Source organism: Rhinolophus ferrumequinum, chromosome 9 (assembly GCF_004115265.2).
Source record: "Rhinolophus ferrumequinum isolate MPI-CBG mRhiFer1 chromosome 9, mRhiFer1_v1.p, whole genome shotgun sequence".
NCBI classification, from domain to species: domain Eukaryota; kingdom Metazoa; phylum Chordata; class Mammalia; order Chiroptera; family Rhinolophidae; genus Rhinolophus; species Rhinolophus ferrumequinum.
In genome coordinates, this window is record NC_046292.1 from 20109439 (window position 1) to 20137204 (window position 27766).

General features: G+C 48.5%; 1 protein-coding gene across 9 annotated transcripts in view; it reads left to right on the forward strand.

The window, feature by feature from the left end:
* Positions 1-27766, forward strand: part of PTPRU (protein tyrosine phosphatase receptor type U) — a 78232-nt gene that overhangs the window by 20495 nt on the left and 29971 nt on the right. For 8 of the 9 annotated variants that reach the window (XM_033114062.1, XM_033114063.1, XM_033114064.1 and 5 more), the window contains exons 7-14: positions 343-636; positions 10173-10481; positions 14734-14843; positions 15175-15376; positions 15736-15838; positions 18819-19092; positions 19827-19863; positions 20669-20807. In XM_033114062.1, coding sequence (XP_032969953.1) covers positions 343-636; positions 10173-10481; positions 14734-14843; positions 15175-15376; positions 15736-15838; positions 18819-19092; positions 19827-19863; positions 20669-20807 — 1468 coding nt within the window. Of the gene's footprint in view, positions 1-342; positions 637-10172; positions 10482-14733; positions 14844-15174; positions 15377-15735; positions 15839-18818; positions 19093-19826; positions 19864-20668; positions 20808-25049; positions 25081-27766 lie in introns of all 9 variants that reach the window. The other variant, XM_033114068.1, reaches the window with a different exon arrangement.

Genomic DNA, 27766 nt, shown 5'->3' on the forward strand with positions numbered 1-27766 from the left:
AGGCGGGCCTGCGGAGGGACAGGGTCAAGGTGTGAGCTCCGCTAGGCTGGGCCTGGCTGTAGGGACTCGGGGTTGACCCGAGTGGTCATGCGGTCAACCTGTGGAAGGACTAGGGATTTGGAAGGGAATGAGGGAGAGGGTCTGGGCTGAGGGGTGAGGGAGGGGTCAGCCTTTGGAGCGAGCCTCCCCTTAAGGCCTGGTCATTTCATGGGGGCCCAAGACTTGGGAGTTGCCTGAGGGGTCTGAGAGGACAGGGAGGGCTCTTCGGGATTTGGGTGTGGAGCTGGGGCCAGGATCTCACAGCCGCACCGTTGGCTTCGCCTCTCCGCTCTGCCCTCGCAGAACCCCCCACTCCCATCGCACCCCCGCAGCTGCTGCGCGCGGGTCCCACCTACCTCATCATCCAGCTCAACACCAACTCCATCATTGGCGACGGCCCGATCGTGCGCAAGGAGATAGAGTACCGTATGGCGCGTGGCCCGTGGGCCGAGGTGCACGCGGTCAGCCTACAGACCTACAAACTCTGGCACTTGGACCCCGACACCGAGTATGAGATCAGCGTGCTGCTCACGCGCCCCGGTGACGGCGGCACCGGCCGCCCGGGGCCGCCCCTGGTCAGCCGCACCAAGTGCGCAGGTGGGTGCCTCTTGGACACCCGGGTGGGTTCAGGGAAACCGAGGGGCGAAGGAGCACATTCTGAGAGGTAGTAGGTCCTGCATCTGTGCTTCTAAAACTTTCTAAATGTTGTGATTTTTCCTCATCTTTGTTATGGTAAAGATAATAATGACAGACATATGTGCCAGACACATATGTATGTGTACGCGCGCGCGCACACACACACACACACACACACACACACACACACACACACACACACTTACTCCCAACCCCATCAAGATACTCTTGTCATATTCATTTTGCAGATGAAGTAAGAGATGTTAAGTGATTGGCCCAAAGTCACACAGCTAGTGGGAGAGATGGCATTGGAACTCTTGACTGGCTGGCTCCAGAATCTGTGTTCTTAATTTTATATCATCTAGATAAACAACTAAACATTAAGTAGAAGTGTGTTATTAAATTCTACCTCTTGGATTCTCTTGTCTGGGCATTTGAGCCTGAGGTCTGCTGTTCCATGTTGAAAAGGGTGAAGCAACAGTTAGGAGAGATGGCACACCTGCAGGGGAGAGCCTCTTTTTTTTGTTTAATCCGAAGAGAGATTGAGAACAGAACAATTTTCTCACTCTGTGATTTCAGCGGGTTTTTTTAATTGGAATTTTTATTGCAGTAATTGTAGATTCTTATGCAGTTGTAAGAAAAAATACAGAGAATTCCCCATATCCTTACGCTGTTTCCTGCGGTGGTAACATTTTGCAAAACTGTAGTAATATATGTCACAATCAACATATTGACATTGATACACTGTACTGATCTTATTCAGACTTCCCTAGTTTCACTTGTTGTCATTTGTGTATATATGTGTGTGTTTAGTTCTGTATAGATTATCACATGTGTAGGTTTATATATTTACCACCACAGTCAAGATACTGAACAGTTCAACCAATTTGCGAATCCTTAGTGTTGCTTTTTTCATATCCACACTCACCTTTATGCCTTTCTTTACCCCAACCCCTGATAACCATAAATCTGTCCTTCATTCCTAAAATTTTGTTATTTCAAAAATGTTATACAAATCATGAAATCATATAGTATATAACTTTTGGAATTGACTTTTTAATTTGATACATTGAGTTTCATTGAGATATAATTCACATCTCATACAATTCACTTGTTAGAGGTATAATTCAATGTTTTTTAGTATATTTGCAAAGTTGTACAACCATCACCATAATCAATTTTAGTACATTTTCACCACCCCAAAAGGAAAACTTATATCCTTTAGCAGTCCCCCTGCCCCATTTCCTTTTAACACCTCCAACCCTAGGCAACCACTAATTTACTTTCTGTCTCTAGAGATTTGACTCTTTTGGACATTTCATATAAATGGAATCATACAACATATAGTCTTTTGTGACTGGCTTCTTTCACTTAGAATAATGTTTTTAAGGTCTTTCCATGTTGTGGATGTCAGTACTTTATTCCTTTTTATTGCTGAATAATATTCCATTGTATGGACATACCACAATTTATTTATCTGTTCATCTGTTGATGGTCATTTGGGGAGTTTATTCTTTTTGGCTATTATGAACAATATTTCTATGAATATGTGTGTACAGGTTTTGTGTGGACATATGTTTTCATTTCTCTTGGGTATATAGCATATACTGGGGGTGCCAAAAAAATGTATACACATAACTTGTATTCATCTTTTGTTATCGATATATATTGAGTAGTATAATTTTAATACAGTTTTTTTCCTTTCTTAAAATGTGTATACATTTTTTTGGCACCCTTTGTGTATGTCATATGGTAACTATGTTTAACCTTTGAGGAACTGCTTGACTTTTCCTGTTTTACATTCCCATCAGCAATGTATGAGCGTTCCAGTTTCTCTACATTGTCACCAACACTTGTTATTACTTGTTTTCTGATTATAACCCTCCTAGTGGTGTGAAGTGGTATTTCATTGTGGTTTTGATTTGCATTTCCCTGATGGTTAATGATTGAACATTTTTTCATGTGCTCACTAGGCATTTGTTTGTCTTCTCTGTAGAAATGTCTATTCAGATCCTAGACTTACTTTTAAGTTGGGTATTTGTCTTTTTATTATTGATTATTATTTTTATTTTATTCATTATTATTGATTATTATTATTATTATTATTTATTATTATTATTTTGTCTTTTTATTATTGTAAGAGGTCTTTATATATTCTGGATACTAGACCCTTATCAGAAGTACCATGTTTCCCTGAAAAATAAGACCTGGCTGGACCATCAGCTCTAATGCATCTTTTGGAGCAAAAATTAATATAAGACCCTGTCTCATTTTAATGTAACATAAGACCAGGTCTTATATAATATAATGTAATGTAATATAATATAATATAATATAATATAATATAATATAATATAATATAATATAATATAATATAATATAATGCCAGGTCTTATATTAATTTTTGCTCCAAAAGATGCATTAGGGCTGATCGTCTGGCTAGGTCTTATTTTTGGGGAAACACAATATTTGCAGATATTTTCTTCCACTTTTTAGGTTGTCTTTTAATTTTCTTGATGGTGTCCTTTGAAGCACAAAAAATTTTAATTTTGATGAAGCCTATTTTTTTTTCTTTTGTTGTTTGTGCTTTTGATGTTATGTCTAAAAAAATAATTGCCCAATCCATCGTTTTTGTTTTTTCTCAGAGTTTTATAGTTTTAGCTCTTACATTTAGGTCCTTGATCTATTTTGAGTTCATTTTTATATATGGTGTGAGGTAAGCATCCAACTTCAGTCTTTTGCCAATTGTTCCATTTATTGCAGCATTTATTATTATCCAATTGTTCCATTTATTGCAGCAATTATTGAAAAGACTCTTCTTTTCCCATTGAATTGTCTTGGCACTGAGATTGGGGTTTTTTCTCAGCATAATTACTTGGAGAGTCATTCAAGTTATGTATATCAATAGTTCGTTCTTTTTTATTGCTGAATAGTATTCTACGGTGTGGATATACCACAGTTTGTTTAACTATTCACTTGTTGAAGGACATTTGGACTGGCTCCAATTTTTGGCTATTACAAGTAAAGCTGCTATGAACATTCATGTACAGGTTTTTGCATGACTATAAACTTTCATTTTTCTGGGATAAATGCCCTAGGGTGTAGTCAATGGATTATACAGTAATTGCATATTTAGTTTTATCAGAAACTGCCAGATTGACTGTATTGTTTTACATTTTCACTGGCGATGTATGAGTGATCCAGTTCTCTTCTTCCTTGCCAGCATTTGGTGTTGTCATTATTTTTGTTATTTTAGCCATTCTCAGAGGTGTGTAGTAATATCCCATCCTGGTCTTAGTTTTCATTTTTTTAAATGCGTAATGATGTTGAATATCTTTTCATGTGCTATTTGCCATCTGTATTCCTCTTTGGTGAATTGCTCATGTCTTTGCCCATTTTCTAATTGGATTATTCATTTTTTACTGTTGAGTTTTGTGATTTCTGTACACCTTTTAGATACTAGTCCTTTGTTGGGTACGTAGTTTGTAAATATCTTCTCCCAGCTTTTAACTTGTCTTTTTATCCTCTTTCCTAGTCTTCTACAGAGCAACCATTTTTAATTTTGATGAGGGCCATTTTATCAAAATTTCCTTTTATGAATTATGCTTCTGGTGTCAAGTTAAAGAACTCCTTGCCTAGCTCTAGATCCCAAAGATTTTTTCTCTCTCTCTTTTTTTCCTTCCTAAAAGTGTTATGGTTTTACATTTTACATTTAAGTCTATGATCCATTTTGAGTTAATTTTTGGATAAGGTAAAAGGTTTAGGTCAAGGTTTATTTATTTTTTTTGGTCAATCGATAGTCTTAAGTATTTTTAAAATCGATAGTCTTAAGTATTCCTAAAATCCAGTTTAATGTCACACCCAGGGAGACCCTTGGGTGGTGGATCTGAGTATTCCAGTGGGAATTACTTTCTAGCTGAGGGATCTGGGTCAGGCTACTTAACCTCTCGGAACTTTAGTCCTCTTGTTTTATGCAATGGGAATAATAAGAATCTTTACGATACAGGGTAAGTGTAAAGATTCATTCAACAAACGATTATTGAGTGGCTGTTATGTTTCAGGTACTATTGTAGTTGCTAGGGCCATAAGACTGGGACCCAGACAAAGACCACTAGCATGTGAGTTCTACATGTGAAACTCACATTCTGGCGGGGCGGAGGGACAGTAAACAAGTGAAGTATATAGTTTGTCAGAAGATGATAAGTGTGGTGAAGAATAAAGCAGGGAGGGAGATGGGCTGTGAGGGTAGGAGGGTTGTTATTTTAAAAAGGCTCAAGGGACCTGTTTGCAGAGAAGCACACATTTCAGCAGAGGCCTGAAGGAGGTGAGAGGCTGAGCCGAGCAGGAAGCTGGAGGCATTGCTGGGTGAAGGATCATTTCTGGCTGACTGAACAGCAAACTCAAGAGCCTGGAGACTGGAGCATGCTTGGCATGTGGGAGGAGCAACAAGAGACCAGTGTAACTGTGGTCTAATGACTGAGGGGGAGATGGCAGGAGAGGAGGTCACACGCATGCTGGGGATGTGGGACTCAGGACCATTTTACGCTGAGTGACCTGGGGAGCCATTGCAGGGTTTGGAGAGCAGGAACGACGTCCCCTGCTCTGCTTAAAAGGATGATTCTGGCACTTTTGTGGAGAATAGACACTAAGAGGGCAAGGGTACCAGAGGAGAAACCAGTGAGGAGGCCAGTGCAAGAATCCAGCTGAGAAATGATGGAGGCTGGCTGCGGGGAGGAAGTGTGGGAAAGGTGGTGAAAAGTGGTTAGATTTTGGGTTTTTTCTGATGGTAGCATTGTGTTTGTTGATGGATTGGACATGCAATGAGAGAGAGGGAAGTAGAGAGAAGTCAAGGATGGCTCCAAGGTGTTTTGCTTGAGCAGCTGGAAGGATGGAGTTGTCATTTATTATGAAGGAGAAGACTGTGGGAGGAGCAGGTGTGGCGGGGGTTTGTAGATCAGGAGTTTTGTGTTGGAACTGTTCACTTTGAGATGCCTATTAGGCGTTGGAGTGGAGATATCCATCAGGCAGATGGATTTGTGAATGTGGAGTTCAGGGAAGAGGTTCCGGCCGCAGATATAAATTTGAAAGTCATCAATATAGATATGGTGTAGATGGTACTTAAAGCTATGAGACTGGATGAGGTTAAAAGCCCTCATGCTGGTCGTTCTCAACCAGGGGTGATTTGTCTCCCAGGAAACATTTGCAGTGTCTGGAGACATTGATTGTCACAACTGGGTGCTAATGGCATCAAAGGGTGGAGGAAGCCAGGGAAGCGGTTAAACTTTCTACAGTGCATAAATAGCTCCCCCGCAACAAGGAATTATCTAGTCCAAAATGTTGGTAATGCTGAGAACCCCTGATTTAGTCCTTAGATTTGAGGGAATAAGTGTAAATGGACTTGTGAAGCACACACCCTGGGGCCCTCCAGTGTTTTGGGTTAAATGCAGGTAATTGCATATGAATGAATTAAATACATGTGAAATATAGTGTCTAACACACAGTAAGCATTCAGTAAATGACAACTGTCATTATTATGGTGTTTTTAACTCTTCAAAGCCAGTTCTGGTCAGAAGAAAAGAAACTTTTACTTAGAATTAAGTACTTAGAATAAAAGAAATCAGAGCTAGGGTCCATAGAGAATCTCTGGTCCACTCCCCTTAGTGTACAGATGGAGAAACTGAAACCCAGAGAGGGGAAGGCACTTGCCTATGATCCCACAGTGGGTCAAGAACCCAGGTTTCCTGGTGACAGCTGTTGATTGTTTGCATTTTATAGATGAGCAAACTGAGATTTAGTCACTTGCCCAAATCTACATAGTGAGTCCATAGCAGAGTCAGAACCAAAGTTTGAAATGTCCTGATTTCAATCCAGTGTTTGAAACAACAACAAATGGCAGCTGCCACCAAGGGCTGAGAACCCACTTGGTGCCAGTCACTAAACACTTTACACAGGTTGGCCAGGATGGCAGATCGGGCAGGGACCAGACAGACAGGACCCAAACAACTCATCCGCCCCTCTTAATTACAGCTTCTTGTCACTGACTTCACCACCGCCTCCTTGCTCAGGGGCCTCAGCCAGTGGTTGTTTTGTTGTTGGCCAGCTGTGTTGTCATCTCCTCTATCCCCCTGAAACTCTCCTCCCACAATATTATTTACCATAAAAACAATAATGTAATGTCAGTAAAAGGCATTTTTAAAAACCACTCTAAATCTCACCATCCTAGCCCAACAGCTGTTTCAGTTTTTCTGTCTTCTTCAAATCTCTACCCATATGTGTACTGTACATATTTTTACACCCTTGTCATAACGATGTAGAAAGCATTTGTATTCCGCTGCCTTTGCTTGGGGTTGTTACATGTGTTATGTTGCTTATACTTATGTTTATTGGCTATAGAAGTCCATTGAGTGTCTCCATATTGCTGGACTATTTGTTCCTCGATTCCTATTGTTATAAATGATACCATATTGTAAAACTTAGTGCTTGTAGTGCTTTATTTCCCCCCAGAGTTGTTTCTTTAACATAATCCGCCAGGAGTGGTTTAACAAAAGGGCTTTGACATAGATTGCTTTAAAAAATGTTTGTGCTAATTAATGCTGTTACCAGTATCTCACCTTAGTGCCCACACATTAATTAATTAATTAATTAATTTCCACAGGCTGGGCAGTTTGATTCATCGCATGTAACCCTCACACTTGCTCTTCAAAGAAGGCGTTATTACCTCCATGTTTTTAGTCAAGGAACCTGACATTCCAAGGGGGTCCAGTCACTTGCCTGAAGTCACAGAACTAATGAGGGGTGGGGATAGGACTTGAAGCTTGGAGCACTGGACCCCACTCCACAGCCTCTTCCCTGAGGCATAGTTGAGTGGTTCGGGGTTAGTGTATCCTCATTAGCATTATTAAAATCAATACATTGTGGCCTAATGTAACAGATGTTAACTGTTAGCCTCCTTGTTTTAAGTGCAATTTGACCTTTGATCTCTGAGCGGCCTGCAGCTCCATGGACTATAGAGGGGTAGGGCTTTGAGGTCCCCAGGTTCTGTTTTGTCAGTGTGTGCTGGCAGCTGAAGAGAGTGTGTCTGGGCGCCAGATGGTTTTTGGAAACACAGAGAGACTCATGAATTCACACCCCTCAATCAACATATCAGTCTGTAGTCAACAAACTATTTGAGCCTCTGGATCTGCCCAGATTTGATCAGGGTGGGGAGAGAAGAGAAAAATGAGCTTTATTTTCAAAGACCTCTCAGTCTAGCGAGGTAGACTCAGCTGTTGGAGAATGAAATACCCCATTATGAGAATGGGAGGTTTCATCTTCCAAGTGAGAGGTTGCTATTTTGTGCCCTGCAAAATGGTTTTAAAGAACCACTTGGAGCAGGTTGCCAGTATTTCAAAATCTGGAGGCTTCACATAAAAATCTGAATTTCAGATTTCTCCTAAAAAATCGGAGGACCTGGCTACCCTGAGCCTGTAGTCCTGCATGGCAGCATTGTCTGGAGCTGGGCAGCAGCTGCCCTTGTTTGGATGGGATGCTTACTCTCCTGTTTGTAATAATCCCGACCCAGCCTGTATCACCGGTTTACATTTAACTTTCCATGCCCTTCTCTAAATGCTGCAGGAGGGCAAAAGAAGCAGTGCATTTTGGTCAAGCCTGGAAGGATGGAAAGGAATGTGGGGCAGGTATTCCCGGGGGTAGGGATGGTGTGAGCAGAGCTGCAGGGACCGAGACCTGCTCTCATTAGTGCAAAAAAAGCAGTGGTGTTTTGGCTCCCATAGATACCTTGGGACATTACACAAGAGACATGCAGGACCAGAGCCAAACAGTCAGGGAATAAAGCAAGAACCTCTGAGCAAGATGGCAGAATGAGCACACACAGTCTGTCTCTTCCACTGCAAACACATTAAGAATGATGGGTTAAAACAAAACTACATAGAAAAACATTAGGAGAATCTCTGTGGGCCGGGACAGGAGAGAAAACATAAGTGTGGTAAGTGGGCTTGCAGCCAGCAGCCCTCAGGTTGTAGTTAGCAGTGGGAGCCAGCCCTTGAATTGGATGGGGATCCAGTCCACTGTACTCGTGGGGAGAAGGGAACCAGACTCTGTACGAAGTCAGAGGGTGGGCCTCGCTGCTAGCAGGTGCTGAAATACCTTTGTGGTGGCCCGTTATATGACTGAAAACATTCTGTTTGCCCATGGCTCAGGCAAGAAAGGAAAGCTCCCTGGTGGAAACAGAAACTTGTATTGTGCTGTCCTTGGGGCCAGCCTCTAAGGCTGTGCTTCCCATGCACTCTGAGTAAAGAGCAGCCTGGGCTGATGTTTCCCTCTGCATCTTTGTCAAGTCCATCCTGAGCAATTTAATCACATCAAAAACTATAATAAGGTTGTAGTTAATCATCTCAAGAGGCCAAGCAGGCTCTTCACCTGTTCATTAAGGTGTATCCTGAGACCCTCTAATTGTGGACGCTTTGCCGGTGCTCACAGAACTTAAGGGTAACGAAACTGCATTGCACAGTCAGGGTGCAAAAGAGAAAAGGATCCTTACAAGTAATCTTGGCCTCTTCCCTCATTTTACAGGTGAGGAAATTGAGGCCCAGAGATGTGCTTACGATCACATAGCTGGTCAGTGCAGATGCAGGACTGGGGGCTGAGCCCCTGGGCTCCATCCTGGCTTTGCTTCAGAAGCCCCAGTTTCTTTATTCATAAAATGGGGCAACTTTCTGGCTCCATGGAGTCCTCAAGAGGCTGTAATTGCCATTATTATTATTATTATTATTATTATTATTATTATTATTTTTGTTACTATTATTTTACTACTATATAACAGATTGTATTTCCTTTTTAGCTTTGGCAGCCAAGGGATTCACTACTCAATTAGAATCTTATTTTTAGACCTCACATGGGACCTAAGGGCATGCATTTCTGTTCCCCTAACATTCTCTGGCATTATTTAACTACTTAGCTCTCATTTCCCCATCATCCTGATTCCTATATATTATCGTATGTTTCAGAACAACTTTGGAATTAATCAGTTAAGAAAAATACAGCAATAGGTTGATTTATACTGGCCTGAAGTCATCCAGGAATTAGGAGGTGAACTGTGTCATTAAAACAAAATTATAGCTAACATTTGTGAGGGCCTGTTGCGTTGTAGCCATTTTTGCACGTGCTTTGCAAGCATTAAACTTCACAACCATCCTATGAGGTAGGACCTATTATTATCATCCCATTTTGCAGGTGAGGAAACTAAGGCTGAAAGAGGTAAAGTGACTCAGCGGTTGCCGGCTGCGAGCGGCAGAGCCAGGATTCAGATGTAGCTCCGCCTGACTCCGAAACACACAATTTTTCTCCCTGTTCAATTTTCAATGTTCTAGGGGTTCCCTCGAGCTCTTGGGAGCAAAGGAGGGATGATCTCAGTCAGCTGACTAATGTTCTTTCTCGAACCCCTCTTCTTTTTCTCTTCCGATTTCCTTTACTTTCTCTCTGCTTCCCGGCTTCCCCAGAGCCCATGAGAGCCCCCAAAGGGCTGGCTTTCGCGGAGATCCAAGCCCGCCAGCTGACTCTGCAGTGGGAACCGCTGGGCTACAATGTGACGCGTTGCCACACCTACACTGTGTCCCTGTGCTATCACTACACCCTGGGCAGCAGCCACAACCAGACTATCCGGGAGTGCGTGAAGATGGAGCGGGGTGTCAGCCGCTACACCATCAAGAACCTGCTGCCCTACCGGAATGTTCACGTACGGCTCGTCCTCACTAACCCTGAGGGGCGCAAGGAGGGCAAGGAGCTCACCTTCCAGACGGATGAGGACGGTAAGAGCCCCAGCCTGATTTCCCAGGGCCCTCCGTGCCTCCCACAGACACCCCACGTCTGAGACTGAAATTTTTATAGGGAATTTTTTGCTTAGGATTAAACCAACTGTATAACAACAAAGTAATGATAGCTAATATGTATTCTCTGGAAGCCTTTGGGTTAATTGGTATAATTTCTTCTTTAAATTTTGGAAGAATTCAGCAGTGAAGCCATTTGGGCCTGGAGTTTTCTTTGTGGTGACGTTTTTTTAAGAACAGTTTTTAATTTTTAAAACAGATATTAGAATATTCAGGTTTTCTATTCTTGTATTGGTTTTGGTGTACTGTGTTTTTAAGGACTTTGTTTATTTCACTTGAATTGTTAAATTTCTTGACATAAAGTTGGTTATAATATTTTCTTGTTATATTCATTTAATGTCTGTAGGGTCTATGTGATATCCCCTTTTTCATTTCTGATATTGGTAATTCGTGTTTTCTCTGTTTTCTTGGTTACTCTTGCTAGGGGTGTATCAATTTTATTAATCTTTCCAAAGAAACAACTTTTGGCTTAGTTGATTTTCTTTATTGTATATTTTCTATTCTTTATTTCCCTTTTTGTACTTTCTTTGGAGTTGATAGGCTGTTCTTTTAGCTTTTTGAGATGGAAGCTTGTTAGATCATTGATTTTGAGCCTTTCTACATTTCAAATATATGCATTTAAAGCTATAAATTTCCCCGTAATTCTTGCTTTAGCTATATCCCATGAGTTTTGATATGTCCTATTTTCATTATCATTCATTTCAAAATATTTTCTGTTTTCTGTTGTGATTTCTTCTTTGACCCAAGAGTTATTTAGAATTATGCCGTTTAATTTCTAAGCAATTGGGACTTTTCTAATTATCTTTTTGTTATTGATTTCTAATTTAATTCTGCTGTGGTCAGCGTATATACTCTAATTTTAGTCTTTTTTGAAATTTGATCCTCACTTTATGTCCTAACATAAAGTTAAATTTTGGTAAATGTTCCATGTGTACGTGAAAAAATGTGCATTCTGTTATTGTTATTTATGTCAAGCTAATACTTATTAAGCATTTAATACCTGTCAAGCATTATTTTGAATGCTTTTCATATATGAATGCATAGAATTCCATGACAACCCTCTGTGGTAGGCAACTATTACTATCTCCATTTTACAAATGAGGGCACATAGCTAATAGATGGGCCGCGGAGCTGGGTTTCAAACCTGGCCATCTGCTTCAGAGTTTTCAATCTTAATAGCTACGTTCTTCCCCCAGTACAGGTCCAAAGGCTTCCCCCAGATTCCTGCAAATCCTCACATGCGTTAAGCTCCTTGGTTGTCAGTTTTTCTTGCCTCCCCATATGTGCAGTTTTCTGCTCTGCACAGCAGCCCAGACACCAAAGTCAGCTCCTTCCTTAAATTTTCGCGAAACCCCACTCACCCACGGCAGCAGGTGTGCCCCAGGCCCTGTGAGGTGCGGTGACGATCTGCTGCGGGTGGGAGTGAGGACTGCAGGGGTTTACTCTGAAGAATTGCAAACGTAGAGAAGGAAAAACTTAACTTTTTATCCCCTTCTACCCATCTGAGGTTCATTGATGGGGGCCCAATAAATCAGATTAAGAAAAGACAGATTAATAAGAGAAAAGCACATGGGAGTGAGGACTCTGATGAGTAATCAAGGGGTGGTTAGAACTTGGGCATCATAACAAGAGCAGTGAATTTTTAGAGACCTGACAAGACAAGGGAAAAGGACTTTGAGATTCTTGGGGCAGCAAATTATGCAAAGGCAAAAATGTGGGGAAACTAATGGTAAGTAAGGGCTAGTTAGTAAAATTTATGTAGATTCTTCTGATCTGGAGTTGTCTCAGAAAGATTAACTTCTTCCCTTCCTGGTAGAGAGAGGAAGGGGAGCACCTTTACAAATTTATGTCTTATTTTAGGCAAATAGGGGGAGGGGCAGAGAGCTTCTTTTGTACAGTAAGTCCTCACTTAACATCATCAATAGGTTCTTGGAAACTGCAACTTTAAGTGAAACAACATAGAACAGAAACCAATTTTACCCTAGGCTAATTACTATAAACAAGAGTTAAGTTCCTACTGCATATTTCTGGTTACGAAAACATCACCAAACTTCTAAATAAAGACCCTAAACACTTCTAACATTAAACATTGAAATAAATGTCAGCTATACATACATTTAAGAAAGATGAATAAAAACAAGTAAGATAATTTTTTTCCAACCTGCTTATTCTAGTTCAGGGTCGAGAATGGCTGGATCCTCTCCCAGCAGCTCAGGGTGCGAGGCAGGACCCCACCCTGGACAGGATGCCCTTCTGTCACTCACACACACACCCATGCTCACTCAGACAGGGACTGTTTAGACACGCCCATTCACCTCACATGCACAGTTTTGGGATGTGGGAGGAAACTGGAGTCCCCAGAGAAAACCCATGCAGACATGGAGAGAATATATAAATTCCATACAGACAGCGACCCCAGTTGGGAATCGATTTCTTTTCTTACCAATGTTATAATGAAACGACATTGAATGAAAGGACTTTATTCGAGTATCTGCTGTATCTGCTTCTCTTCAATTTCCCTCTCAATTTTCAGTTCAAAATAATTCTTATGCCAAAGGGGCATATTCTGCTACCCTTCATAAACAACCTCAAGTTCAACATCAGATCACTCTGCCCTTAGAATCTTTTGACGTCTGTCCCTCCCCCTCGCCTCTCCAGATACATTGTGGTGGCCATTTCACCCCACTCTGAACAGGTCTCATTTGGGCTGCTTCGCCTTCTTTCTTCTACCTCTGCCCCTCTCTTTCCCTCTCCCTTCAATAACTGCTTATTACTTATTTATTTTTACTTTTCATTTAAGTATTAGTATAATTCTTATAGGAAGTATGTTTATCTTAAGTGGTCAGCTCAGTGAATTCTCACAGACTGGACACATTGGGATAACCCACACCCAGACCAAGAAATAGAGTAACCAGATCTCAGAAGCCACCCTTCATGCAGAAGGGTAACCATTCTCCCAACCATAATGCCATAGATTAAATTTTGCTTGGCTCTGAACTTTATATCAGTGGACTCATAGAGTGTGTATTTTTATATACTGTATAACAGACTGGCTTCTTTCTCTCAACTCAGTACTTGAGAGATTCAGCCATGTTGCACATAGTTTTCGAGAATTCATTCTCATTGCTGAATAGACTCTTATGTGAATACACCCCATTGACCTATCCTATATTTACTATTTTGGGGCATTTGGGTTGTTTCCAGTGTTCAGTTATTTTAAATTGTGCTGAAAAGAAAAACCTTTGTAGATATTTTTTTCGGTTGATCTACACATTTCTGATGGGTGTGTTCATAATAGATAGATATATCCAGTTCCCAAGTGGGTGCATCAATTTACACGCCCACTAGTCATGTGTGAAAATTTTGGTTGCTCTGCCTTCTCACCAACACTTGGAATTGTCTTTTTTATTTTATCATTTTGGCGGGTAGGTTGTGGTGTTGCCTTGGTAACCGTTCATTTTCACACAGAACACTATGGCTTTCATGGATTGTTATCTTGGTTTCTGCTTTCCTCTGCCTTAGGATTTCAGCTTCCCCATAGTGGTTTATTGAGGTGTTTTCCCAAACAAAGGCTGCTCTCTCCCTAGAAGAAATTCCTTATGATTGCTATTAAAATGATACAGACAAAACAAAACTATGCCCGGAAGAGTTTATGCTGAAATATTAACAGTATTTAATCTCTGGGTAATGGAATTGTAGGTGCTTATTTTTCCTTATGCTTATTTTGATTTTCTACATTGAACATATTGTTTGTGTAATTAGAAATTTTTAGACAACAAAATATCTCCATCCATAAACCTACCATTCTAATGCAATTGTTTTCATTTCTCTGGCAAATGTATCTATTTTCTGAAAACCACTCAACTGGATCAAAAGGAGCATTCAAACGTTCTTTTATGAATACAACCTGCACAGGCATGAAAATGCCTGCTACCCTTTTTGATTGCTCGGGAATAGGTTGAACCATATGAAATTGCTTTATGTACATCACATCATTTCATTCTGGTTAGGGAGGGGTTATTATTACCCCCATTTCACAGATGAGGGAACTGAGGCTCAGATAGGTTGAGTAGTCCAAGCATATCAGCTAGGAAATGGCAAGGCTGGAATTTGAACCCAGGAATCTGGCTCCAAAGCCCGCTTTCCCCTGCCCCATGCCACCTTCCCCTTGCAGTGCCTGGTGGGATCGCGGCCGAGTCCCTGACCTTCACTCCACTGGAGGACATGATCTTCCTCAAGTGGGAGGAGCCCCAGGAACCCAATGGCCTCATTACTCAGTATGAGGTAGGTTTGGACCCCATTATGGTGGGGACTTCTGGTAGAAGGTGAGCATATGGTTTGGAAAGGGGGGCTCATGGTGGGACAGAGGTGATCACTGTGGTCCTTCTACTATGACCAGAATGGATACCCTGTAGGTTATGGGGACAGAGGCCTTGATGGCAGGAGTGGGGAAGGTGCCCAGAGGCCTGGGCTGATGGGCACCCACAGTCCCACGGAGCCCCTCCCTTTCCCAGCCTTATCCCTGGCTCACCTGAACCATGATGGGTGGGAGGCTGCGGGGCCAGTGATGCCCTCCCCGTTCCTGCGCCTGCCTATCTGTCCATCCTGCCCCCAGATCAGCTACCAGAGCATCGAGTCATCAGACCCAGTGGTAAACGTACCAGGCCCACGACGTACCATCTCCAAGCTCCGTAATGAGACCTACCATGTCTTCTCCAACCTGCACCCAGGCACCACCTACCTGTTCTCTGTGCGGGCCCGCACAGGCAAAGGCTTCGGCCAGGCAGCACTCACCGAGATCACCACCAACATCTCAGGTGAGCCGCCCTCTCCCTCCCAGGCCTGGCCGCTTTGGAGGAGGCTCAGAATCCCAGGGTTCTATGGGAGGAAGGGGGACTGGGGGGCATCCTGGGGGTGATTATAGAGGGTCCCTGCTGAGATAAATGTATAGGGGTTGAGGTCAGAGGTCAGGGAGGATTAAGTCAGAGGGTTCAGAAGACTGTGGTCAGTGAAATCAGAGGGCTCAGGTTAGGGGTCAGAGAAGCTCAGGTCAGAGGGAGCAAGGAGGCTAAAGCTGAAGGGGAAGAGATCTGAGGACGGGTCAAGGAGGCTGGAGGCCTGGCCTTCCTTGTCCAATGGCCAGGCTCCGTGCTTATGTCCCTGTCCCCTTCCTCAGCTCCCAGCTTTGATTATGCTGACATGCCGTCTCCCCTGGGCGAGTCTGAGAACACCATCACCGTGCTGCTGAGGCCGGCACAGGGCCGTGGTGCGCCCATCAGGTGGGAAAGCCCGGATGGAGGGTTGGGAGGTCAGGTCCATAGCGAAGAGACCCCTTCTCTGACCCAGAACTCCCGCTGCCCCTCAGGCCAGCTCACCCTTGTTCTCCCTCAGTCTCCCACTCAGGGTTCAGAGTGTCTGGAGGAAGATGTTCTCTGATCCTGGGCAGGTGAAAAGCCTGAAGTCACTCCCTCTGAGGCCATGGGTATCTGCACCGTGTCCAGCCTGGAGAGGTGACTGTCCAGGCCTTTCCAGAGGCCTTACCTCAGGCACCTCGGAGAAATGAACTTCTTATTTAGGGGGCCTTATTTCTTCCCAGCTTATTTCCTGGAAGGTCCTGTCCAGGGAGACAGACGTAGGGACGGGCTTTCTAGAAGGCTAGGGCAGCCAGCCGGACAGGGCCGTGTCTCTGGAGGGACCAAGAGCTTGTCTTTTTCCCTTCCTTCTCCCCAGAGGAAGCTGGGGCAGCTGATGCCATGGTGGCTGCCTTTGCTGGAGACAAGCTGATGTGTGCATGTGAGAGAAAGACATGGGATGTATGCGTGCAACATGTGGTGTGGAGGTGTAAGTGCGTGTGTATGTATGTGAGAGAGCAGGAGGGTGTTTGTGGGGTTTATGCATGTACTCACTGTCAGCCAGACACCATGCTGGGGGCTTTACCTCATGGCAACCTGTGGAGTGGGGACGAGTACCTTAGTTTGCACATCAGGAAAGAGGCTTGCCTCCAAGGCCACACAGTTGGTGAGTAATAGAGCTGGGGTTTGGAACCCAGGTCTGTCTGAAAAGCTGGTACCTTTTCTTGAAGTCACAGAGGCTCCCTACACCTCTGGTCTACCCCTTCCTTCCACAAAGGTACACGTACTGGGAAAGGGTGACAGCATGTATTTGGGCATGGGAGGGGCCTATTAAGCCCCCTCAAGAAGGTCGTGGGTTGCCCAGGTGTCCTTGACACCCCTCACTTCCTCACTCCCCCGTCCATGCTTTTCTCCTGCTTTGCCTCCCCCTATCGCCAATGCAGAGCCTGTGCTGGAGTGATTTCCAGGCTCTCAGGGGAGACCCAGGAAAAAGTCAGGGCATCTGAGGGGCATTTTGCCTTTTGCAGGAGCCTGAGGGCCCTGAAGCTCCTGAATCGGGGAGGACTTGGGAAACCCAGCAGCAGCACCTTCTCGTTTCCTTGTCCTTTTGAGGGGTCCTGTGAGCCAGCCTGGTCCGTGTCCCTTAGGGATGATGATGACAGGCTGGGTGGGGCTGGGGGTGGTGGTGGAACATGGTGAGAAGGGAGAGGTAAGATGGCTGTGCAACCTTGGGTATGGCCTTGCACCTCTCTGAGATCTCTTTCCTTATCTGTATAATAGGGATCATATCAGATCAAGAGGCGCTTTGTTTATGGCTAATGTTGATTATTGTCATCTCCTGGTAGGACTTGGGCTCAGGGGCAGCCTGACCTCAGCCTGGGAAATGGAGGCTGAGAGGGACCTTGGCTGGTGTTTGTAACGTGCTAGTGACAGGGAAATCCTAGGATGCTGGGGTGATTCCCCCACAACTTGGAAGCTCGAAATAAACAGCTGGAGAGCAAGGCAAAGGCATTTCTCCTTCCCAAAGCGCAGGCTGTTAGTTTGGGGTGTCACAGGCCAAGATGTGACCGAGGCTGTGTTTAGAAGTATTTAAATTTATCAGCATTCGTTTATTTACTCTTGGCTTTGTTCCATAGAGGATTTGGAGGAGCTCACAGCAAAAGGCTATTCAGCAAAGTGATAAAAATAAATAGACACACACAAGTCTGGGCCAGGAGACACAAATCAGAAGGAATATAGACCAGGGAACACAATCAGTTAGGACCGAGGCAGTGGGTTCAGCGCTGCAGACTGAAGGCAGCCTCAGGGTTTGGAGAGGGTACTGGGATGTAGTGTTAGCGGGTCCTTGTTCGCTTGCTCAGTGACCGTCTGCCCCACAGTAGGTCAGTTCCAGGAAGCCTAGACCCCAAGTGCTTAGCACAGGCCCCTTGTCTGAGCTCAGTAAACACTTTCTGTTTTTTTTTTTTTTTTTTTAAAGATTTTATTGGGGAAGGGGAACAGGACTTTATTGGGGAACAGTGTGTACTTCCAGGCCTTTTTTCCAAGTCAAGTTGTTGTCCTTTCAATCTCTTAGTTGTGGAGGGTGCCATTTAGCTTCAAGTTGTTGTCCTTTCAGTCTTAGTTGTGGAGGGCGCAGCTCAGCTCCAGGTCCAGTTGCCGTTGCTAGTTGCAGGGGGCGCAGCCCACCATCCCTTGCGGGACTTGAGGAATTGAACTGGCAACCTTGTGGTTGACAGGATGCGCTCCATCCAACTGAGCCATCTGGGAGGCAGCTCAGCTCAAGGTGCCATGTTCAATCTTAGTTGCAGGGGGCAGAGCCCACCATCCCTTGCAGGATTCGAGGAGTTGAACCGGCAACCTTGTGGTTGAGAGCCCACTGGCCCATGTGGGAATCCAACCAGCAGCCTTCGGAGTTAGGAGCACGGAGCTCCAACCGCCTGAGCCACCAGGCCGGCCCAACACTTTCTGAATGAATGAATGCATCTTGTCTAACTCTAGTTTAAGAGGCCCAGAAGGGAGCCATGCATGGTATTGGGGGGTGGAGCTTGAGACTGCGGGTTCTCAGGACCTGTGGCAGGCACTGGAGGACTCGCTGTGAGTCAGGGTGGGCTTTAGGGCTTGGTTCCCCTGAGAAGGGCCCACATTCTTTCAGCCTTAGTTAGTCACAGTAATTAACAGCTGACAGGCACTGGCTGCTTGCTAAATTTGCCAACTGCCCCACAACTACCACATGGAACAGTCCTGTGACAACTCATTCTACCGAGGCGAAAACCGAGGCCCAGGGAAGCGAAGTGACTTGTCTAGCTAGTAAGAGGCAGAGCTAAGCCCCAAACCCATGCCCTTCGCCCCCAGGTGGCTCTCCCTGTTCCCGGTCCCCGTGATCACCGTGCTCTCCCCTCCCCTCCAGTGTGTACCAGGTGATTGTGGAGGAGGAGCGGCCGCGGAGGCTGCGGCGGGAGCCAGGCGGCCAGGACTGCTTTCCAGTGCCCCTGACCTTCGACGCAGCGCTGGCCCGCGGCCTGGTGCATTACTTCGGGGCGGAACTGGCTGCCAGCAGTTTGCCTGAGGCCATGCCCTTCACCGTGGGTGACAATCAGACCTATCGCGGCTTCTGGAACCCACCGCTTGAGCCTAGAAAGGCCTACCTCATCTACTTCCAGGCAACAAGCCACCTGAAGGGGGTGAGGGACCGGCCGGGGTCGTAGTGGGGGCGGTCGGGGGACAGGCTGGGGACACCTTAGAGGGATCGCCACAGAGGCCGGAGACCCCGACCTCGCCCTCTCTCCCGATCCTGCCCCCTCTACTGGCCCTCGCCCTCCTATAGCCCCTTCCTCCTCTCCTGAACTCCGCCCCCTCTTCTGAGCCCCGCCCTCCTGAACTGAGGCTCCTTCTCTCCAACACTACCCCCTTCCTGAGTCATTTTCTTTAAACTAGACTCCTTTCTGTCCAAGCCCCCAGTCCAGTCTCCGCCCGCTCCCTGAGGCCCTGGTCTTCTATCTCAGGCTCCTGCTTTCACCAGAATCTCGAGGCATAGGACCCGCCTCCTCCCTGAAGCACCGCCCTTCTCCAAGCTCCTCCCTCCTTGGATCTCTTCTTCCCAGGCTTCCTCCTTCCCAGCCAGACCCCCGAACCTTGACCCTGCCCTCCTGTCTGAGGCCCCGCCCCCTTTCCTTCCGCGTTCCCGCGGATCTCATTCCCTTTACCTGGAGCATTGCCCTCTTTGCAGACCCCTCCCCTCTCAGCCCCTCCCCACCTGATTCCCCCAGGCCCTACTGCCGGGTTGGGTGTCTTTAATTACAGTCCGCACCCGGCAAGTCCAGACCAGGCCCAAGACATGCTGTACGAGGTTCCCTCCCCGGGGAGGGTCAGGTCTGGCTTCAGCAATACTGAGACCCCCCCCCATCTGTGCCTCCAGGAGACCCGGCTGAATTGCATCCGCATTGCCAGGAAAGGTAAGTCCCGCTGGGTTCAGTCCTTCAGGGGTGGGTTTCTTTCTCACTTTCTGGGCTCTGTGGGGTAGACCCTGAACACCCAGGGCTATGGGAGGCAGAGGAGAGGGGCTTGCAGGCCTGGGGTTCGGAAACTTCCTTTTTTGGCCCCCCTGTGCCCACCCCAAGGGCTCCTTCTCCCAAACTGGGCAGCAGGGACAACCTCCTCTCATGGTCACAGAAGGGGCCTTGGCAGGAGCTTGGAACAGGCTTGTGGCGGGGCAGTCATTATGGTTGGGCCATGGGGGTGATGGGTACTGGGCATGGGTTCTGCGTTCTGTGTCTGCCTCCTTTCCTGTGGGGGGGGGAGAGGTAGGGACACATAGACCCTGCAGTGTAGAGGTTGTCCCTGTTCCCAGAGAAGGAACATGGTTGGTACCCCGTCTGGAGATGCTCTCACTACAGCCTCGGTACATAATTCTCTCCCCCATCACCTCCCCGGAAGGCAAGAGGGCGGGCCTGAAGGCCCCAGGCGTCCTCCAGCCTCCATCCGCTGTAGGATGGGGAGGATTTGAGAAAGTAGAGAGGAGAGTGGGGCTATTCCTGACAGGGGCACAGTGCAAGTAAAGCCTCTGACACAGGGATCCAGAAGGTATGAGGGGTGGTGAGGAGACAGATCTGATTGAAAGGCTGGACATGTGTTGAAGAGACGGGCAGCTCTGTGTGTTTGTTCAACCTGGTTTAGTCCCTGTGGCTCAGACTCCTGCAGGCAGGGGACAGGTGGGCCCTGTCTCCCCTCTGATCCTTTGTCTTGCTTTGTTCTCCCCAGCTGCCTGCAAGGAAAGCAAGCGGCCCCTGGAGGTATCCCAGCGATCGGAGGAGATGGGCCTCATCCTCGGCATCTGTGCAGGGGGACTTGCTGTCCTTATCCTCCTCTTGGGGGCCATCATTGTCATCATCCGCAAGGGGTGAGTGAGGCTGGCCCTGGCCCATTTATGGCTCCTGTCCCCTCAGAGGCCTGGTGGGTATAGAGGAGCCGTGACTGGAGACTGCTAGTGCTAGGGGCTGTAGGGCAGCCACCTGGTGGGTATGTCGAAGGCTGCCAGCCTGGGCATCAGGCCTGTGGATGGACCCAAGCGGGGCAGTGGGAAGTCCGAGATTCTGAAAATGGAGCTGCCCTGGCACAGCTTGTCTGGAGCCCACATCTGTCTGGTGCCAGGTGCCACTATCCAGGGAAGAGTGCAGTGCCTGCTGCCATGGAGCTGGAAGTGGACACCACCCTCTGTGCCTGCTGGGCTGTTCCAATGGGGAGGGTGTGGCGGTGACCTGGCTTTGAATCCCCAGCCCCCTGCAGACCTTCTGCCAATTTGTCTGCCCTGACCACAGGCTGTGGTGTTGATCTTAAGCAGTGGGGGTGGTGCTCAGGGTCCCCTTCAAACCAAGGACCCTGAGCTGTGGCTCTTCCTGGGCCCCACCCTCCCTTGGGCTCACCTCGACCCTGTTATTGTTGATCCCGGAAGGGTCCTCCTGGGCCTGTTACTCAGAGAAGACCTCTCTCCTGTCCCTACCAGCCCCCAGGCCCCAAAGGTCCAGCCTCATGTTTGCAAAAGATGCATTTCATAGTGTATTTTGCAGTGGGCAGCATGAATTTCAGCACATCTTAGAATCCAGAACTAGAATTTTGGAGTTTCAGAATTTAGAATTGTAGAGGCTCAGAGCCCAGAAAATGAGAGCTGACAGGTGGTTCAAGGGCATCTAGTCTGGTGGGTTTCAAAATCTTTTTAAAGCAACAGTACCTGTCTTCAAAATACCAGATAAACCTCCCCTGGGAGCCCAGTACATGGAGCAGCTGAGGGCTAAGCCTCTCTTTGGAGCTGGGTGGGGGCTTCTGAGACCCCTCTGCTTGCCTGCCCACCTCATTCCCCACCAGGCAGCCCGAGGAACTGTGGTCCATGTACCTTAATTGAGGATGGAGATGCTGAGGCCCAGAGGGGGCACGGACCTGCCCAAGGTCACCCAGGGATCCAGAGGCAGAGCCTACTCTGCCCCCTCTCCATCTGGGCTCTGGCTTCTGTATGTAGCCCTGGCTGCTGCCAGGCTGGGCACACATGGATGAGTTGGCGCTGGGTCTCTGGCCTGCCAGGAGCAGATAAGCAGGATCCAGGGAGATGAGGAAGAACTGGCCAGGGCCCCCTTGTCTGAGGTCAGGTGCCAGTAGAAGAGAGACTCTTCCAGAGACTGTAGGGGTGGGGCATGCCAACAGTGGGGAAGTGGTGGGGTAGGGGAGGTGGGATGGCCTGTTCAGGCTGCGAGGCTCTGATTTTCCCCTTCCCTAGTCCCTGTACAACTTCATAAGACAAAATGTTTTGAACCATCATTTGTTGAGTAATTGCTATGTGCCAGGAGCTTCACACATATCACCCATTAGGACATTAGTTATTGGGCACCTACTGGGTGCCAGGCACCGTCTGGTACTTGGGATACTTTAGAGAACGTTTCCTTCTTGGATCCTGACTCCTTTTTCACAGATGAGGAAACTGCAATTGAGTGACTTGCCCATGTCACTCATCTGATACGGGGCCTGATTTGAACCCAGGCCCACGTACAAAGCCCGCACTCCTCATGACCAGAAATGGGAAGGGCCTCCCCGTGGCTGGCACACAGTAGGTGCAGTACGTGGCAAGTTCCTGTCCTCCCCAGTAGGGGGCCTGCCCTGCAGGGGGCGTAGGAGTTGATTTGGGGGGGCTTGGGAATGGGACAGATGGAGAGGAGAGTAGGGAGGGGTCAGACTTTTGGAGGGTATTCGAGGCCCTAGAAATCGACCCTCAAGGATGGAGCATTGGCACAGTGGGGGATGTCACCTACCCCTGCAGAGAGAGCATGGGGCCCAGGAGAGGATGAGCCAGAGATGCTGCCAGGGCCTCTACATCCGCAGCTGCTACCTCATCAACTCTTCGGGTAACCCCAGAAGCCTCTAGGATGCCTCCTTCCTCTAAAAGCCGTTCAGTCCCATTCTGTAGCATGTCCCCCACACCCCCACAAGTCTACCTGGCCTTCAGGATGCACTATGCTCTTAAGGGCTCCCGAAGTCTGCATTGTCGGGTGTCTTGGGGCAGAGCAGTTCTGGCACGGATGGGGGTGTTCAAATCAACTTGGGGTACAGATGTAATGGATAGATTAGGACGTTGCTGTGGGAGGGCAGGTACCCCTCTCTGCACCCTCGTCAGAGGAAGAAGGTGGCTGGTGGGGAGGGGATTATGGGAGACAGCAAGAGGCCTGCTGGGTGGAGATGGCAGATGCTCCATCCATCCTGCCCTGTGTGACAATGAGACTGGCTGCATCTGCTCGTGGGGGCTCCAGGGTGGGGAGGGGAGGCCTGGCTGGTCCCAGACCCCTGACCCCAGACTCCAGACCCCAGGCCCGGTCAGATCCCCTTGTTGTTCTGCCTCCAGAATCTCCTCCCCACCCTTGCCGGCCCTTCCCTTTGCAGCACTTTGTTTTCCCTGCACTTTTTCATTTATTTACTTGCAGTGCTTTGCTCAATGTGTATCTTCCCTGCTGGATTGAGCACTCTGAGGGCAGAGAAAATTCTGTCATGTTGTCTGTGTATCCCCCAGAGAAGCCTATGTTTCCTTGTTCCCGAAACCTCACAACAGCCCTTGTAAGGGGGAGGGTATTAGTAACCTCATTTGTTTAGGGGAGGGACTGGAAGCTCATCGAGGGGAGGGTCTCTTATTTTCCCCCCTCATTTGGTGATTACTCAATTCAATGAAATGTTTATCGAGGGATTATTAATGTGCTGGACTCTGTTGTGAGCCCAGGGATCCAGGGGTGGGTATAAAGAACACGGGTGCCACCCTCTTGAGCTTGGTGGCACGTGGGGAGTCTGGCATTGAACTAGATGAAGCCCAAATGGAGAACTGAATTGTGAAAGGAACAGGGTGCCTGGGAGGGGGGTGGAGAGAGGGGAAAGGGGGACATAATGTAGTGCGATTGGGGGGGAGAGCTCAGGGACAGCTCTCTTGAAGGTGTGACATTTCAGCTGAGACCAAAAGAAGGATGCTGTTCCTTCAGCCCCCCTCCTCGGCTTCAGGGCTTCTGTGACCAGCTACAGGGCCGCGGACCCACTCCTTTGTCCCTGCAGGATGGGACATGCTGTGTGACATCTAGGCAATCTCCTGCCCTTGCTGGGCCTCTTCTGCCCTCTTCTCTCCTTCCCTTCCCCCTATCTGCAGGATTTCCTTGTGGAAAGTCATTCCTTGGGGTCCCTGCTGACGGGAATGCGGGGACTGGTAAATGGAGGATCCCTGGATGTGCCTGGGTGGGGCCTCAGGTGGGACCTGGCTCTGGGGTCAGCGTCCTGACCCTGCTCTGGACTCCACTAGTGACCCCCAGGGAGTCCCAGGCAGACCATGACTGTCTGAGACTCAACTTCTCCACCTGTGAAGTGGGAATCAGACCTGCTCTGCCTCCTCTCTGTGAGAGCGATGCGTTATGTCAGGCCTCGTCACCCCAAGCTCTGCTTTGGGGCCCATGAAGGCCGACCTGGTTCCTTTCAGACCCCACACTCGGGGGCAGTCTGGGTGGCTGAGGGCGGGCCCAGGTTTGCCCTGGAGTCCTCTCCACCCTGCCACCTCCCTGTCTCAGCCACTTGTTCCCTCCCAGGCACAGGTGTATGCAAAGGGCTGTCCCCTCAGAGGCAGAGGGGCCTGCAAGTCTGAGCAGCATTGGGACTGCGGGTGGGGGCTTCCTGCAGGGGTGAGTGAATGGGGGGTGTCGTGTGTGAGTGTACACATCTGTGTGTGTGTAAATATATCTGTATGTGTCTGCATGAGTGTGTCAATGTGTGACTGTGTTTAAATACGTGTGTGTCTGTGCATGTGTGTCTATGTCTGCATTTGTGAGTGTATGTGAGGATGGTGTGTGGTGTCTATGTGTCTGTGAAAAGCTCCACCTTCCCCCTGCTTTGCTCACTCCATCAGCAAGGCTCAGGGAAGTTCAGAAGGGGGCCTCAGGTCCCGGCCTCAGCAACTGAGCCCGGCCAGCCCTTGGGACAAGGAAGGCCCTCTGACCTGTCCGGTCCCTGGCCAGTCCCCTCCCCAGCCTGTAAAGCACCAGGCCCCACCCTGCTAGCTGGGCGCTGCCCTGGGCGCGGCCTTGTGGAAGAGCCTTGGGCCCGACTGTGGCTGTTCTCTTTGCACGCTGGCCAGGAGAGACCACTATGCCTACTCCTACTACACCGTAAGTAGCTCCACTGGCCTTGGGGACCCAGCCGTCCTGGGGAGCCCCTGCCCCCTCCCCCTCAGGCTGGGCTTGGGCTCCCACACCCCTGCCTGGCCTGGCGTCCTCCATGACCACCTCTGTCTCTGAGCTTCCCTCCTCTGTCCTGCCTCTCCTCTCGCTGTGTTGTCACCTCGCGTGGAGGTCACGAGCACTGGCTTTGTAGTCGGTCTCACATTCAGACCTGGCTCTGGCTGAGTCAGCCGAGTTAGGTCACTTACCCTCCCTGAGCTTCCCGTGTCCTCTGGCCCCTGAGGCAGCCCCTCGTGTTCCTGAGCCATCCCTGCTGCTGACGTCAGAACCGCAGTCCATGTCCAGGAAGGTCCTCATACCGGCCCCACTCTGGGTCCACTGCCACGTGCGTGTGTGTGCCTGTGGGGGGGCCAGGCCTGTCCCCACCCTGGCAGCTCTCCCCACAGTGCAGATAGCATTCAGGTCACGAGGAGCCCCTTCTCCACCGGGGAGCTCCGGGCTCTTCAGTCCCACCATTTCCTGGGTGCTTCCTGTGGGCTCAGTTCTTTACACAGAATCCTCACAACGACCCTGAGAAGTAGGAACTATAGTCCCGTTTTACTGGTGAGGGAACTGAGGCTCAGAGAGGCTAAGGGACCTGTCAGAGGTCACAGGAAGTGCAGACCTGACCTGGGGTTACCACCCAGGCCCCCATGCTGACCCCATGGCCTCCTGATCTGTCTTCCGCCTCTGTCTTTCTCTGACTTTGCAAGCCTTCCTAGAACATTCCCTCCCACCCTTGCTTGTTCTCCCCTCCTTGCAGACAGAGCAGGCTTGGATGGCCCTGGGCCAGCCCAGAGGAATGGTGGCTTCTCACCTCCTCCTCCCTGGACCCTCTACTTGCGTTGACATCACCCAGTGACACACTAGCTTTTCCAGCAACCACACTCCCGCCAACTCATACAGAACCTCCAGCTTGGCTTTTACAGACACTGCTGACAAGGCAGGTCTCCCTCCCTCTCCACTTGTGCAATTAATTTTTGAACCTAAATGCAGAACTTTTGCAAGTGCCTGTATTACGCTCCATCTGCGTAATCTCACCCTGAGATCAGCTGGATGCCGGCAATGTTCAGTGTCCCTCCTGGGTCCTGTCTTCTGTGGGTCTGGTTGGTTGGTGTTTGTAGTTCTTCTTCCAAGGAGGCCAAGAGGCCTGGCCGAGAGCAGAGCCCTGTGTACAACCACTGGAGACTGCCTTCTAGACCAGTATCCACTCATGACGGGGCCTCCTTGGGCACCATTGTCCAGCCAGCTTGACCAGCTCTCCTCTGTCCATGGTCTTCTGTCTGTGTTCCCTGTGGTTTGCTGGTGTCTGACCTGTCCCTCACTCTGTCCTTTCCCCTGCCCCTTCCTCCTCCTCTGTATCCTCCTCGTTCTGTTGCTTCTCTCTTCATCTCCCTTTCCTTCCTCTTCCACCTTCTCTCTTATGTTGAAGGTCAAGGTTACAGCCACAGAGGCTTCTCCTCACCTGCCCTGAAATGGGTCTTTGGCTCTGCCCTGGGCCACAGTGAGGGGAATGCCCAGAGTCTGTGGGTGCTTCTGGGAGCAGGAGGCCTGGGCTTGCTGAGCCATCTCTTGTCCAGATGGGGAAGGCTTTGCCTACCTCAGTGTACAGCAGCATTGGTCCCCAGCATGGACACAAAGCCATCTTCTTAGCACAGGAAGGACATACTGGACCTGGAAGGAGGGGCTTCCAGAGGTCATCCTGTCCCCTGCCCCAGCAGCTCTTGAGCCAGAACAGGCTGATTGGAGTTTACCTGTCTGGGAAGATCCCTTTATTGGTCTCTTCATCTCTATGGTGATCAGTGTCCCTGAGCTTTCATAACCTGGGAAGTGCTTTCTCTGGTCTACCTCACATCCTGCATACTCTAGAGCCGAGCAAGTGAACGGTTCTCTCGTCTCAAGCCTTCCCTGTGATTGGGCCCCCGCTCTTCTCCAGTCTCAAGCAGGTCCCAAGTCATTTCCCCTTTGCCTGTTGCTTGGCCCCTAGGTCATGGAGCTGTGCTTCTGGCCTCCCCATGCCCCGTTCTCCCTCCTACTTCCTAGTTCCCCGGCGTCACAAACTGCCATCCTCATCTGTAATGCTGGTTTGGAGGCCAGGGCTGTGCAGGACCCTTGTCCAGAGCCCTGTCCAGAAGCTCTGCCCCTCAAGGTGGACGGGGCCTCTCGTCTCCCTCTGCTGCTTCCAGCAGTTGGATAGACTGATGAGCAGTGGCAGGAGTATGGACCCCGGGTGGATCTCTTTACAAGTCTAGGGTGGCTGGTGGTGGGAGCATCCTGGGGGCTTGGGGCGGGGGTACGAAGCAGCCATGGTCAGAGTTCATTCTGGGCCCAGAGGAGGACTCCTGAGCACTGGCTCAGCATTAGCCAGACCCTCTGCCAGGAAGAAAGACAGTGGTCCATCACATTGCAGGACAAAAAGGAGTTCTCAGGGCAGGTGTCTGGTGAGCACGGGGGAAAGTGGGATGGGTAGGGGGCATGCTGGGGCTAGAGTAGGGATAGCTACCTTCCTAGTTTGGGGTGGGATAACTGTGTACTGTGACACCAAAACAAGCCCGGGGTGACTTCCTCCCATTTCCTGAGCCTTGGGAGCTCGGTTCCCAGCCCAAGGCCACTGCGGCTCCATCCCTTGCTCTCA